Raw genomic sequence first — 17,142 nt, 5'->3', positions numbered from 1 at the left:
AGCATAGAAAGTTTTTATGAGTACTGACGATTTTTATTAAGAAATTTTATTGTGTTATCATGACTTGGCATTTTGGAAAAAAACTAGTTATATTCAAAAAATTAGTTTGAATCGAAATTTCTATATGATATTGGAAATTTGGAGTCTATTATTATATTGTTGAAATGTGAGTTTAAGTGATAGGAAATAATTTTTTGACCCCTGCGAGACTGGGGCATTACAGATTGAGGTTCTATAATCATTTCCCTTTGTATTTCATATGCCTCGTCCACCATCATCCCTTTTCCTTTTTTATTTTGTGTTGAGGGATGCTGCTCCAAAATCTGTAGAGATTTGTTGGTAAGATTTGTGCCCTGTGATGGGTTTTGCACTAGATGTGGTTGTAGGGTTATTCTAATTCGAACTAGGGGGGACGAATGTATTTCTTCTGGTTGGCTCGGGATCAATGGGGTTATAGGTAGGATTGGTTGAGATTTGGGCAGATTAGGATTTTCAGCTCTGAGCCATGGTCCGTATGGGAGATTTGTACGGATTGATTTGAGGAATGTATAGAAGATTTGAGAGTGGCCTAATCTTCCGTAGGCATAGCAAAAGTCCGACAATCTAAAGCCACCCGCATATCAATGTTGTAGTCTCTAGGAAGAGTAAAACCTTGTTGCAGCGGAAGGTGATATCAATCTCTACTTTGATCCTGATAAACTTCCTGCATGTAATTCCGAATTGTGAGTCCTCTTCAACTTCTAGCACGTTTCCCAGAGCCTTTCCAATATGTATAGCATTGTCTTCTGTTATATGGTCCAGTGGAAGGCCATGAATCTATATGTAGAAAGCCTTGTAGAGTAGAGCCAAGGGGCCATGGTTTAAGAATTAGCAATGTCCTTTAAAATTTCATGGTGCTTGTTTGAGGATTCTGTACTTCTCTTGAGACGATTGAAAAGTAAAGAGAAACAAGTTGGCTTCCAGGTCTTCAATTAGGAACTTCTGTATGAAGTTTCATGTGGCTTTGATGCTTGCATGGATGACATAGTTTTGATTTTTTTTTTTTTATTCCACTGTAGGTTCTAGCTTGAGATCTTTCCAAGAGAGTGCTTTTGCTTGCGAGATCAGGGAGTCCATATTCATCTGAAAGGTGGAAGCAAGTGTAGTGGTGGACTTTTAGGAACAGAGGAAAATCTCCATTGAGGAGTGGGGAATCACTGTAATCTGAGAAGAAACTTTAGGGAGAGAGTGGCCAAAACCATGTGCAAAAGTGCTTAAAATCTTAGAATAATTGATTATTTATGTAGTAATAAATATATACATAAGAATGGCATCTGTATTTTTTTCTCAATTTACTAGTGATGTTTAAGATATTGATGCAGATAGAAGTTATTATGATAAAATGAAATTTATTAAATATCAATTTTATGAAATTTATTCTTTTCTCGAAATATTTACTCGTTTGTTTTCAGAAAACGTCTTATTTTATCTCATATAATCTAATCTAATCATTACAACTTTCTCAACTTCCAATACAAAATAAAATAAACAATTTAACTTTTTCAAATCTCAAAAAAAAAATAATATTAAAAAATATATTCCAACAATATTTTATTCAACTTTTTAACTTAATCTCAACTCATCTGCGAAAACAAAAGAGCCTGAAGTTGAGTATTGATTATTTAGGTAGTTTTGGTATTTGGATTGGTTGCGGATTTTTTATCTTGCGTGTGCTTTCTTTCCCACCCGAATTAGAGAATCATCTTATGATTATGTTCATTTTTGTATCTCACTGAACCTATCACTATCATTTTTTGAGCAAGGTGAGAAGAAAAACAAAGAGTTTTTAAGTTGGTACAATTGTTAAAGCACTTAAATTTGAAGAAACGCCGCTTGAAGTTGATGGGGGAGAATTTATGAGATTTGTGAGAAACATGACTATCAATGTCAACACCTATAACTAATTTGCATGCACTTTCAATTAGCTGTTACAAGGTGATGGTTCATTTAGCATATCATGGTTTTGGTTTGATGCCTGGTCCTGCAAAAGGATGTTACTATACAAGGCTAGTTCTATACCTAATGGAACGTTAAGAAAAGAAAGACAAGTGAAACATGCCCTTCAACAAGCCAAGGAGTTCCAGCTCGAACAGTCAACTTTGGGCCCTTGGAGGGAGAAAATCCCTCCCTTTCGCCCCCTTTCCAATTGCCCAGCCTATAAAGAATACCCTTCCCCTTCTCTTAACTTGATTTTCTTACTCGTTTCATAAGTTTGGTTATCCCTTTGAACCTTTCCAACACATGCATCCCATATCATTATAATTGATTCCTCTCAAAAGCTAAAAATATGCCGCCTCAAACATTTGCATTGGTTCCTAAAGCTCAAGAGTGAATGAATTCCACGCATTAGGGGTGGGCGACGGGGCTCTGCCCCCTGCCACCCCTCCCCCGTCTTCCCCGCTCCCGCTTGGGCGACATGGGCAACCCCACCCACCCGCCCATGCTAGGGTGGGGGTCCCCACCCTACGGAGGAAACGAGGGCGGGGCCAAGGGTGAGCTCTCTTTTCTCTCTATAGTGCGCTGCTGCCCCTCCCTCTCACAGTTGTTGCAACGGCGCAGCCTCCATCTTCTCTCTTCCCCCCGCCCCTTCATTCCACTCTTGTGGCGCAGACCTGCTGACGATGTTAAGTTTTTTTTTCTTTTTTTCTTACCTTAGATTCTCAAATTTCTGGCTGTTTTTGGTTTTTTCTTTTTGCTAGTTTTGGTTTTTGATGTATTGTTGTGAATTTGATGTTTAGGTTTTTTTCGCTTTTTTTCTTACCTTGGATTCTCAAATTTCTAGCCCTTTTTGGTTTTTTTTTTGCTAGTTTTGGTTTTTGATGTATTGTTGTGAATTTGAGACAGTTTTGTAAATTTGTCGAGGATTTGAAATTTTTTGTGTATTTTGTTATCGGCTGGGACAGCTCACAACAGTGGGTGACTATGGACGGAAGGCGAATGGATGAGGAGTCCGCCTTAGCTCCCGGCACACTGACGGGGGCAGGGCATCACGCGGCGATTGCATGGGTGCAAACCCCAGCTCCCGCTCATAGGATGCAGGTAGCACCCCTACCACACATCACTTCCTACTGTTGTGTTTTAGACACTTCCCTCATTGAAAACATCATTTTTCCCAAATATTTGAAAAGCAACCTCCGCCTTTTAGTAGAAGAAACTAGTAAAATTTTGTAGCAAAAACAAACCAGTAAAGAAAGGAAGTTTCATACTTGGCAAGGCTCTGATCGATGCTATTGATGACTTAAAAGTTCTATATTGTGTAATCAATATTCAGAAATAATGGCAAGATATGTGCCGTAGGAATATAGGATCGGTATATCCGTTGTTCTCTATGAGGTATTCCCATAGTGAGGTTGCAAATAAATAGACCAGTTATAGGCTGGGCCTCATTTCAAGAATGAACTTAACAATATGAAAACAGTGATTGGTACGTATGTCATAATATTCTTTCTATTGCCATTTTGAAAGTGTTACGTATAGAAACTAGATCTAACGATGCCCTCTATCTCAAACTACACCCTCTGGCATCTATTGCCATTTTCCAATAGTATGTTAGTGCGAAAAATGAAGTTTTCAATCATTGACACAATTAAAATTAGTGTGCCAACATATTATAGGATCAATTTATAATAGATGACTCGAAACAAACTGGTGAATGAATTGCTCATATAACCATCCTCAAGACAACCAAAACTAGGACAAACACTAATTAATTTTACACTTGTGACGTTTGATATGAAGCTCCACGCTTTGCACTAGAAACACTTACCTGACTGGAAAAAAAAATGCCTGACAAGCAATGAACTTGATTATTTTAACTTCACCTGTTTGAAAATGCATAGCTGATCATGGAGGGCTTCTTACTGGGCGCTTTGCATTCGACTTCTTTTTTACTAGAATTGTATAGAAATAGTTAATCAAAGACAACATACTCGTGTGAGACAAACATTCTAAAAACCCAATCATCAACATGTTAATAAATCTGCTCATGTGAGACACAGTGCAATTTTCTGAAAAACATAGAATGCCAAGAACATTGATCTTAGTTGTGCATCTTGAGATTGTGTAATAATATTGGCCTTCAAGTTAACATATTAAGACGAGCTTCAACGTAGCATTACTTTTTGTTGTCATATGCAGCTATATTCTGTGATTCGCATTCAGGACTAAATAAGCAAACCAGTAGAGCAGAGGATGAGCTGACCGATACTGCTCCACAAGCTGCCCAACGAAGACTCCTGGGAACCGTAATTCTAGGACCTGCATAAGCATAACAACCAATGTATCATATTTTTTTTATCAAACATAACAAAAGTAAAACATATCACAATCTCTTTAGTGCGTTTGAGCTGAAAAATTGTAGTAAACCATATTAGACTAAACTTGTTAAATAGAAAGTTATCTAAAGAGATTCTGACTCATTTACATAATCATAAATTATCTCTTTAGTTATAAACATTTCCTAAACAAGATAATATATTCACATTGTTTGTTATTTTCAAAAGTACATATTAATGAAAGTGGGCTAATGCATGGCAAGGTTCTATTGGTAATGTATTTCCCTACAAAGGTTAGAATATCCCCACCAAAATTATCTTGTGTGCAAACATGATATCCACCGAAATTACCAATTAAAAATCAATCACTCATCAAAATATCAAAGATTAGACATCAGAAATAGAAAGATGGCAATATTAGCATCCCCAAAGAATATGACGACCCAGTAACGAACCATCATTGTTTTTTTCAAATTGCACCATAACTACCAAAACAGTCTATTTGCACGTGAAAATACCACCTTATGGCAATGTGAGCCACAGGCTAAGACCTATCATGACTGTTCTGTATGTGCTATTTCTTATATATCTATTAATCATCTCTTGATCAATGGTGCAAATCATCAAAAATTGATAGTTTAGAGGCGAATTGACAATTCTGGTAAATTAGGATACAACTAAAAGAGATTGTGCCAAAGGAGACCCGTTTTACTAATCGTTTGGTTGGGTGTGTGTGAAAAAAAAAAAAAAGTAATTTCAAGGTGCAAAATGTAGCGTCCCCAAAAAATAAATAACCAGGCAAAAAAGACCAACAGAAAATGTAGTACAAACCATAATGCAATCTACAAAGAATCCAAAACGCCAATCCTCCTCCAACTGTAAAAATTCCAGCCGTTTGTCTCATCAATCTGGAACAAGGTTTTGCATCCGCCCGCATCAGCTCACCATCAGAAAACCCCAAAATTCGCCTTAATGCCATCTACCACTTCCCTGATACAACCACACCAGTTAATGTGCCCAAACGTAAATGTGAGTTCTTTATAGAGCAAGAGCAAAGTGAACAAGCCGAAATCGAAACACACTAAAGGGTCATGTTATATGCAATGAAATATCAATTTACTTCATTATGTTCCATATTCTTGATTACTGTACTTATTTAATATTATACAAACTCAACTATCAAATTATAATTGTCTCAATATAAGCATACATAAATATAGGTTTTAAAAATTTGAGTAACTACCCAAACAGAATTTCAAGTTTATTCCCAAAGATCATGAAGAAAAGTTTAAACAAAACAGGTATTATAGTGCAACACTTGCAAGAACTGCAATGATAAGCCCCTAAACTCACACTTTTATCACAAATAGAGATATATAGATTTTGGGGACTACTTGCATAAGAATATAGAACATATAACAAAATAAATTTTTTGGCTGGGAAAATTTATAAACAATACATAAGATAGATTCAGAGGTAGTAAAGTTATTTTCTCTCACAAAATTTAGATTCCAAACAATCTCATTACCATCCATCAAATTATGAATAGAAATAATATTAAATTTATGTCATATCTCCCAAAAAGATTCAAGTAGCAACACTCATACATGGACAAGGAATCATGGCTCAAAACAATCATTGCATTCCTATTAACGTTCATATGCCATCCTATATTTAACAAAATTAATGAATGGCTTTTTTTGTGTCATTGATGAACATAGGTCAATTTAGTGTCATAAACATGCATTACTTTATTAACATGCACGCTTTTTGTCTAATAATTGATAAACTGAAGGTTGACATAATCACCTCTAAAATTCCTACTTTTCCCATCAAGTTGGAACATAAACAAAATGCACGTTTACTACAAAAACGACGTGCACCCTAAAAACAGAATTGAAATCATGAATGCATAAAAACAAAAGTGATATTACTGAAAAGTTTATAGTCAGAATCATTTTTCACCTTTTTGACAGTCGGATAGTCCCATTTTAAGTCTAATGAACTGTGAGAACAATGCGCCCTTTTTACCATAAAGGAAATTTAACTAAAGACAAAACACCATGGCTGGAAGTCCATCAGAAATGCATGGCCATAACAAAGGTCACTATTTTATCCCGTGCCAAGGCCCATAACCAAAATAGAACAGAATATTATGCCTCATGATTTTCAGATACAATGAAATAATAGATAATATCATATAATCAGATAAATATTTAAGATTTCATATTCACATTTTATGCAGTAGAAAAACAGAGTACAAAAATTGTTCATGCCTACCTCAGTCATGACAAAATGTTAGATTTCAAAATTCAGATACAGAGACTAGTCAAAAAATAACAGAGACTGTTTACATAACAAAATACGCAGATTTTTCATAAAATCAACGTCAGTCAGTTTTAGGCAAAGTCTAGCATAAGAGCATCGCTTACCTGACTTTTGGAGAGTGCTATCTAAGCTTTGAACCCGAACCGTAGCAGTATTACAACCTAATCCAAAAAAATATCGCTAACATATTAATAACTCGTACTAGTTCAAAACTAACCTAACTAACAAAATTCTATATACAAAATAGTCCACTTGGATTTATAATGGCCCAAGTACAACGTCCGCCCAGTAATCCACCAATAAATTAGCCCAACCTCATTGGATTAGCTTAAATTTCACCACAACACACATCACCATTTACAAACAAACTCCCAATACCAACCCACATTTTTACGTTCATCCCCTCTCCGTGCACAACATTACAAACAGCGACCCTCAAAATATCAACCAACCATGAAATCACTCAATCTAGAAATTTCAATGTAAACTGGGACAATCCAAACTTCCAGTTTGCACTTACCCAATGTGTTACGGCACACTACGGTTGCGGTGGCACGAGTGGGGTTACCGGCGGCGGTCGGGAAACGTTCTGACAATGTAACAGGAACACCCAAGTTGAGAGAGTAAACGGAGAGACAGCTAACGGACGGTGGTGTCACAGCGTAGAGGATGGAAGATGCCGAGAGAGAGAGAGAGAGAGACGGAAAGAAGGGGTAAAAATAGGTGTCGGGCTGTGGGAAGAAAGAAGGGGAAAAAAAAAGGAAAAATAGGAATTCGGCTTGGGCCTGGTTCCAATGGGCCGGGGCATTACAAACTTTGAGGAGAAGATAAAATGTAGGTGTGGCCTTTCGTTACGAAGGTTGTTTGGTTTATTATGTTGATTTTTTTAAAATAATTTTATTTTGTTGATTTAATCATGTGCTATAGCAGTCTCCCTTCATTATAATTTAACACATAAATCTGGAGTATTCATAACTCTTACACACAGCATATTATAAGTTCTTTTATTTTTTTATATTTTTATATTTTATTCTTCTTAAAAAAATTAAATTATTCTATTCATCATCTATATACCACATATTTTATAAAAGAAAAAAATTAAAAAAAATAATAAAAGAATATGAATAAAAATATTATAAAAATTATAAAATTGTTTGAATATAATTTTTTAATATATTTTTATTTTGAAATTTGTAAAATTATATTGTATTTTATTTTAAAGTTTATATTATATTATATTTTATGTTTGGATAATTATTAAGCAATGATTAGATGAAAAAATTAAAAAATATTTTATATTTAAACAATGTTTAAAAACAAAAATAAAAATAAAAAAATTGATAATATTATGTCTCATCTCCTCTTAATTTATTTTGTGGGTCCAGAATCCAGATACTCTGGTCTGTATGGCCACATCTTCCATTGTCAATCTTTTCATGGAAGTTGTTGCCAACATTTTCTCAGGTATAATTCTCAATCCCTAGACTACTTGAGGTCAGAGGGCGGAGTTTTTCTTATTCATTTCCAGTGCATGCTTATTGTTCCTGTAAGCCGCATGTCGTTGATCTTGTCTTGTGGGGGGGATTGGAAAAATAATAAATTTCAAGTCTTCATGGCAAATATTGTAATCATGCATTGATACAAGGGATGGAGACTATAGGCAAGATTCTGTTTTGCAGAACTGACCGAGCTAAGAACTTTTGGTGTATGGTGCGAGTGTGGAATAACAAAACGAAAACAGAGAGGTGAAACAATCACCTAGGAACAATCAGATAGTCAGGAGATGTAATTGAGAAGATGAACTCAAAGAAAACTTCCATTGATCTTTCGTAACAGCTTACTATCGTGCAAAAATATGTTTTAATGCAATGTTTTTAACATCTTTTTTTAAAATAAATTTAGTACTCATGCAGTCGATCTTTAATAGAAATTTTTTATTAAGTAAATCAGATTGAAATTTAGAAATACATAGTACTATAGATAAAATTTCTTTTTTAATAGTATCATATTTCTCTTGTGCAGGATTCCAGACTCCAGAATGGAAGCGAATAATTTGTTCAGAAAAGTCTAGTGAAACAGATTGTTTTATAATGCCACCATAACCAATGTCAGAGGCATCTGTTTCAACAATTTTAAAATAATCAGAAGTAGGAATACTGAGGCACGGAAGAGTTTTGACATGTGCTTTAATTTTCCTTACTAGACTGGTGTGTGTTTCTCTCCAAGGAGGAGGATAAGAAAGAAGTCATAAAGGACGACATTGTTTCCTCATATTCTTGTAGAAATCAGCAACATAATTGAGAGATCCTAAAAATCTCTGTAACTGTTTTTTGTCAATAATGACATCAGAGAATTTATCAGCAAATTCAATGGTTCGTTGGATGAGCCTAATTTTGCCTTTAGAAATATCATAACCAAAGAATCTGATATTGGTTTGAAATAATTTGATTTTTTTCACAGAAACGACAAGACCATTTAATCTTATGATGTCAAGAAACGAATTCAAATGTTTCTAATGTTTATCAATAGATTTGGATAAAACAATGACATCATCTATATAGACAATGGTAAATTGGGTGAACGAATTGAAGATATCGTTTATGATATTTTGGAATTCACTAGGAATATTTTTTAGACCAAAATGCATAACATTCCACTCCAATATGGGCTGCACAGGTTAATGGGCCACGGCTGGATACCATGAGTTTATCATGTATATTTCGGGATCGAGATCACGTGTTTGCATGGATAATATTATAAAACCAATTTATGGATTAATATGATCATACCAGCAAAAAATTCATATCACTGTCCTTTATTGATGAGTTTAAGTTATCTGATTGTTTATACCAAAAAATATCAACCTTTTAGGTTTGAAGCCAGTTGGTCATCATCGAAAGAATGTTCTAAAATTGTGACTAGTGTATGGCAATCTAAACAGAAGAGCACTGATCTGGTTCAACATGTTCAATTTAATTTGCATCAATGGCAAGCACAACTAAAAAGTTGGAGTATAGCTACTGGCTCCAACATGAGGAAGATAATCAAGGATAAAACAACAAGGTTGTCTCATTATCATGAGCAGGGAGATGCTAATGTTGTGAAGGGCATGCGGATGGTTCAAAAAGAAATATATGCTCTTTTAGAACAAGAATAGGTGGCATGGAAACAGCGAGCTAAGGAGCATTGATTAAAGGATGGGGATAACAACACAAGGTATTTTCATCAATGTGCTAACCAAAGAAGGAAAGTGAATCATATAGATTGTGAGGAGGATGTCGGGGGTGTTTTATATAAAACTCAAAAAGACATCAATATGGCTTTCATGGATCATTTCAGAACTGTCTATGATACTTCCACTCCAACAAGTATAAAGGATATTCTTCATGATTTTAATACAAGAATACTTGCAACATGTCAAGGTTTGGAGAAATCTTATACTGTTGAAGAGGTCAAATATGCACTTTTCAAATGGATCCTTTAAAATCCCCTAGGCCTGATGGCTTTTCAACTTGTTTTTATCTGAAATATTGGCACATTGTTGGAGATTAGGTTAGTGCAGCTGTTATTAAACTACTTAATGGGCAAGGTTCATGTGTCAATGCTACTTTGTTATGTTTGATACCAAAGAGGAAAAACCCTTTGAAGGTGGTAGATTATGGGCCAAACAATTTGTGTAATGTGTTATATAACTTATGTTCCAAAGTTCTTGCCAATAGGTTAAAATTGATATTGTCTCATGTTATTAGTCTATTTCAAAGTGTTTTTGTTGCTAATTTTTGTTGCTAATAGATTTATTTCAGATAAGATATTGGCAGCCTATAAGACACTTTATTCTATATCTATTAAGTTGAAAGGAATGGAGGGTTACATGGCTTTGAATTTGGATATGAGCAAGGCCTATGATCGAATGAAATGACCTTTTATTGAAGCCGTATTACTCGAGATGGGTTTTCCATTACATGGGTCAGTGATGTTATGATGTGCCTCAAATATGTTTCATATTCTATGTTACTCAATGGGATTCCAAGCCAAAAGTTTTTTCCTTCAAGAAGTCTAAGGGGATCTATTTCTCCTTATATTTTTATCCTTTGTGTTGAAGTACTAAGTTCTTCTGTGACTAATTCTAGAAAGAATGGTGCTATACATGGAGTTCCTATCGGAAGAGATGGTTTTAGACTAAATCATATTTTCTTTGATGATGATAGTTTGATATTCTGTAAAGTTTCAATGAAGGAATGGTGGTGCTTGCATACATTACTACATAAATATGAGATGGCCTTACGATAGAAATTGAATAGAGACAAGACAGTACTATTCTTTAGCAAGAATATCATAGCAGAGGCACAAAACTATTTGAGTAATGTTATTGGTGTGCCAGCTGTTAGATGTTATGAGAAATACCTAGGACTTCCTGTCATGATGGGGTGGTAAAATTAGATCCTTTAATTACATCTTGGACAGAGTCTGGTCGTGGGTCAGTAATTGAAAATTTAAGTTTTTATCACAAGCAGGTAAGGAGATGCTTATAAAGACAGTAGTACATGCCATCCTCACATATTGTATATCGGTATTTCAACTGCCAAAGGGTATACTGCAAGGCATAACTAAGATGATATAGAATTTTTGGTGAAGTCATAAGCATCGGGATAATAAAATTCACTGGATCAATTGTTCAATTCTGAGTTAGACAAAAGGGATTGGTGGATTGGGTTTTAGGGACTTGGAGTGTTTTAATAAGGTCCTCCTTGCTAAATAAGGGTGGAGGTTATTTCAAAATCCTACTTCTCTTGTAGCAACAATGATGCAAAAGAAATATTATAGAAATGGAGATTTTCTAAATTCTAGATTGGGATGTCAACCTTCATATGCTTGGAGGTCAATTCAGGGTGCTAAGAATTTATTACAGGAATGTATGATCTGGGGAATTGGTAATGGGAGGTCAGTTTCTATATGGAAGGATAGATGGATTTCTAAACCTCGGACTTTTAAAATTCAGACTCCTACTAATCTGCCCATCTCCGCAAAAATTCTTGACTTGATTGATGCTAATAATTGGAGGTGACATTCTGATATGGTGATGGTTAATTTTACTGCTAGTGATGCTGACATTATATTACAGATCCCTCTTGGTATGATGCGTAGTGAAGATAAGCAGATATGGTAGTATACTCAGTCTGGTATTTTCTCTGTGAAAAGTGCCTATCACTTGCAAAAGATGCTGATTGCCAAGAGTACAGGTGAACCTCAAGAGAATTTCACACGATTTAGGCATATTGTGAAGGAAATTAAGCAATTCTTATGTGAATTTGATGCTTGACAAATCTGTTATGTTAAGGGGGACTATAATCACGTTGCACATGTGCTTGCAAAGGATATTTTATCATGTAGTACTAAGTGTGTAGATAAAGGGTTTGTACTAAATTGTATTGGTGGATTTGTATTGTCTGATTTGGTTATTCATTAATAAAAGGGGATGTGTTTTACTGTAAAAAAAAAAAAAAAGATTTTGGGGGTTATATGTGGCAAAGGCTGAACTTATACGTCCTTGTTAATCCATACGTAGAGAGCACAGAGCATGGCAATTCGGGTACCAAAAAGCAATACACAGAGCCAAATTTTGATGCCCTGACCTACCTCTATAATTTTCCATCAATTATCAATGCCCAAATTTTTCGAGGGTAAAACAAAAGCTTTTTGTTTATTATATTTTCAAGTATAAAAGTAAGTAAATGAGAAATCTTAGTCGTGACTTTTTTAAATGATATTAAATGATGTTAGATATTCTGTTTTGTAAAGAAGTTTTGCATGTGGTTAACAAGCTGAAGAACCAAGCTTAGACTATAGTCAAGGAAGACTACTGATTGCAGATGCCACACAAGTACTTCTGAACTTCTTTGCTAATTGGAATGTTGTTCACACCAAGAGTGATGCTAACATGGTTGCTCATTTACTAGCCAAAGATGCTCTTAATCTTACTAAAGATTTGTATGAATTAGAGGAAATTCCTAATCGTATTCAAAATATTCTGCTCAGCGAGATGTTGTAAGCATTGTTATGAGCAATAAAGTATCATATTTTCAAAAAAAATGTGTGATTAAAAAATACTAAGTAATTAACTGAAAACTTGCATTGATGTGTAATTCTAAAAGATAATCTTTTTATGTAATCGTATTGATGTAGTATAAACCATTCATTTTTTAAGTTTATTGTCTTAAAATAATAGTTGATAGAGAGATTTTAAGAATAATACTACATCTATAACTGATTTAAAAATTAAAAGTAGAAAACATAAAATGTAACTTAACTAATTTTAGGTTATATCATAAAATATATCGTTGTTAATCATTAGCAGCACTCGTCCAACCCCATTAATCCAAAATGCATGTGCCAAGAGAAAAGATAGACCCCTACCCTCTGACCAAGAACACCAACGGGGCGGAGGGAGAAGCGGCTCCTCCCTTCCTCTCATCTTTAGGAGTGTAACCGGTCCGGTCTGGTTCGATTTTGGACAAAATCTAGGACCGAACCGGTATGTACCTGTTTTTCATTTTTCAAAACAGATTACGCCCCGGTTATCTTCCTAAACCGGTACATCCAGTTTTACCAGTTTCCGGTCCGGTCCGGTCCGATTTTTCGATTTTTTTAAAATGTAAAAAATATATAATAAAATATTACTTCTTATGATAAAATATTATTAATAATTTAATATATATATATATATTATGTTTAAAGCATATGATCAATTAAATTTTCATTTTTAAGATTAAACTTTTATTTTATAAATTATAATAACATTATCTTATATATTTTTATATTAATAACATATGATCAAACAAATTACAAATGTTCATATTTAAAATTAACATTTTATTTTATAATTTATAAATTATAATATGAGATTATTTCATATATGATATATAATTATATATTATATATAAAAATTTAATATATTATTATATATTATATATAAAACTTATATATATAAATATTTTGTATAATATATAAAATTAATTTATATATATATATTTTTTCAATCGGTCCGGTCTAGTTCCGGAAACTACGGAACCGAAACCGGACTGGTTCCGGTTGGTTTTCATAATATAGGAATCGGTTCCAGATCGGACCAGTTCAAAATCGGACCAACCGGTCTGGTCTGGTCCAGTTTTCTAGTTTCTCGATTTAAATTTACACACCTACTCATCTTCATAGTTATCCCTAGTTTTTGGTCACCCACCTGGCCTTCTTTCTTTAGTCTTTTAGCATATTTTGGGTGATTTTTCACTTTCGTAAGATTCTTGATCTGTTACCTTTCATATTTTACCAACCACCATGTATTAGCTCTACACATTCTCCTTGTTGTCCATTTTTTGCCAACACCAGTTTGATCCTCAAACGATGAGTACATGAAGCACACATAGCATCTTAAGCACGTCGATATCACCCGCCATTAGTCTTCTTGCAAAACACTACAAAACCAACACACTCTGCCCTCAAACACTTGCCACATGCCATCCCTATAGCTTAACCTCACCATAGCGCCACTAACCAACTACCCTCTGCCACATACTCATCTAAGCATGTCTTACATGGGCAAACACTAGAGACTCACCACCACCATTAGACACCATCCAAAACCACCAAAACCAACCACCTACTCCTCCAAACTTGTCAAGCACATCAGATTTAGGTTGCCTTTTGATTTTAATTAGTTTTATTTTATGTTTTTGAGTAGTTATTTGGAAGATCAATCCATCAAGATTTTAAAGATGCCCATCTTCCTCCTCTCTTTTCAAGGGCATGAACGTACTTTCTTTTGTCAAGAAGTGGCTTATATCTGCTTACCCATTTCAAGACTACGCACGAGGTAGGATTGAAAATCCTCAACTACCATCTTGATATAGTTAAATTCAGTACTCAATGTCCTAATGCAAGAAACTCGCACAATAGATGAATCAAAGCAATTCGTTGATTGGGTTGCTTCAAAAAGAACTATTAACGTGTCCAATTATATATGCTTGTTAAGGACGTGTTCCATGATCCACCAAAGTCGTCTACCTGCAACAAATAAAGATGATGGTCTAGCGTGCCTAACGCACATCCAATGCCTAAGTCAGTAATACGTGAATTGAGTTACCACTAATATTCTAGTTCAATGAGTAGTTACTTGCACCCATTACCTTCTTACTGTATATGTAAATGTAGTAGATGTAGTAGTTACCTGCTCACCGACCTCGTTCTCGTTATCCATTGGACTGGGCTTTCAGACTAGGCTCGTTCCTTATGAAGGACTATAAAGCAATGTTTTAAATACCGTACCGAACGTCGTACCAGTCAAGGCACTGGAACGAAATATTTTGATACCGGTACCGTTTCGATATAGCGTTTCGAGATAGTCGATATATAAATAAATTATATTTCAAAATAATAGTCTATATATAAATAAATTATATATAAATACATATATATATAAATTATAAATAGTCTAGTCTGAATTAGGGGTTAAAAAATAAGTTTGTAGTTTGAAAAAAAAAAAATTGGCCGAAATTGAGGCCGGTACGTCCGGTACAGGCCGAAATTGAAGCCGGTACGAAACAAATATAGTACTTGTACCACCCGAACGGCCGATATAAAAAGTTTCGACCGTACCGACCGGTACGGTATGAAATTCACAACACTGCTATAAAGGTCCCAACAATGAGATTGGACCAATTATTTTGTATCATTTTCTAATTTAGTTTTATTTCTTGAAATGTATTTATTACTTCGGGGTGATTGTCGAAGAACCCTACCCCTTTCTAATATTATATATATTAATTATTAATATAAGAGTATTGATTATTTTTATCATAATTTTTATTTCCATGATGTCATATATGTGATTTTTTCTATAGCTCGAAAATAAAAATAAAATATAGCAATCCACGTCATTTTTCTCTTTTTAGTATTACTAGATATATTTCTAATATGTGCAAATTCTATGTACACACTTTTAAAACCCATTATGAAAAAGTCGGTATTTCCATGTGATCTTAGATTTGTCCTATATTTTTTAAAGAGAGTATGTAGAATTTATATATTCTAAAATTATATACATCATTTTCCTTTTCCCTTTCCATAACAAGAACGATGGACGTACCACGTAGGCCATGGGAAGATTCCAAAAGGACCTATTATATATTAGACACAATTGCTACCAACAAAATTATATACTTCATAAATAGATTTCATAAATAAATTTTATAAAAATAAATTTATAATATACTTCACGTGATAAGTTATATTTATTTTATAATAAAAATAATTTTATAATTTAACATACAAAATCAAAATCATATCAATTTATGAGTTATATTTTTTTAAAAGTAATCAAAGCATTTCTACGTAGAGGTCAAATAGCAGGAATGTATCTTTGCTTTTTTATTACAAAAAAAAAAAGCGTCGACGTTGTTACTTATTAGGTCGGCCACTACATTGGAAAGCGGAGGTTCGAATCTTTGGTGTTTGGACGATAGTTTTTCTTTTCTTTTTCCAATTCCTTACACAAATTTGGTTTCTAACCTATAATTTATTTATTTTTATATAAATTAATGTGATTGGCTTTCACATTAAAGGTATGTTTAGTATGTATAATCCTTTTAAGAAAACGAAACTCACTTGAAAAAATTTCTTTTATTTTATGATGAATTTCACTAATCCTTAAGGGTTTGAATACTTTATCCAAGTTGTATACTTTATCTGGCATGTGCATCCCAAGAGAATATATGGATTCCTAAACCTTTTTATTTTACTTTATAATCAAAATATTCCAATCTAAGGACGGCGGCGAACTTGCCCACTCAAATTTCTCCTTTTATGTGAACGTGTTAAGGCATATGTTTAGAATATCTCAGTATATTTATAAATAATAATAAAATAATTTTAATTAAGATGTTTTGTTAGATTTTAAGAAAAATGAGAAAATGTTGAATAAAAATATTATAAATTTAAAAAATTATTTGAATATAATTTTTGATTTGAGATTTGAAAAAATAGTATTGTTTTTCTTATTTTGTTTGGGAGTTTGAAAAAGTTGTAATGATTACATAAAAAAATTAAAAATTTGAAATTAAAAAGTGTTGTGTTTATATTTGGAAAATAAGTATCTGAGAATACTTGATAACAATTGTGTTGCCAAATGGACACTTAGATGATGTAATAATTAGAACTCATTAGAATTACCATTAAGAAAAAACTAGTATGGGACATTATACTCTATACATTATAATTTGTTAATATGAGACTTAGTAGACAACTATATATATTTGATGTATTCAATATGAGGGTAGTTTAGGGTTTATTCTTATTTATTTTATCTACTCTTTCTCCGTATATTCAATTGAAAAAAAAAAATATATTCAATGCATTAGAGCATGATATGTTAATTGGCTATGGATTTTGTTGTTGGATTAAGAGAAATGTTATGTCATAATGACGGATTAATATGAAAACCAAAATTCAG

At 33.6% G+C, this 17,142-nt stretch overlaps 1 protein-coding gene across 1 annotated transcript; it reads right to left on the bottom strand.

Moving 5' to 3' along the window:
• Positions 1–3,987: 3,987 nt before the first annotated feature.
• Positions 3,988–7,369, bottom strand: LOC108993946. Its single transcript, XM_018969012.2, has 4 exons — positions 7,162–7,369; positions 6,746–6,802; positions 5,145–5,303; positions 3,988–4,296 (listed from the first exon to the last, which is right to left on the bottom strand). The coding sequence occupies exons 3-4, from the start codon at positions 5,290–5,292 to the stop codon at positions 4,154–4,156; spliced, it is 291 nt and encodes a 96-aa protein (XP_018824557.1). The 5' UTR covers positions 5,293–5,303; positions 6,746–6,802; positions 7,162–7,369; the 3' UTR covers positions 3,988–4,153.
• Between the last annotated feature and the right edge of the window lie 9,773 nt (positions 7,370–17,142).

This window comes from Juglans regia, chromosome 10 (genome assembly GCF_001411555.2).
Source record: "Juglans regia cultivar Chandler chromosome 10, Walnut 2.0, whole genome shotgun sequence".
In the NCBI taxonomy this organism is placed as follows: domain Eukaryota; kingdom Viridiplantae; phylum Streptophyta; class Magnoliopsida; order Fagales; family Juglandaceae; genus Juglans; species Juglans regia.
This window is presented reverse-complemented; position numbering and strand designations above follow the sequence as displayed.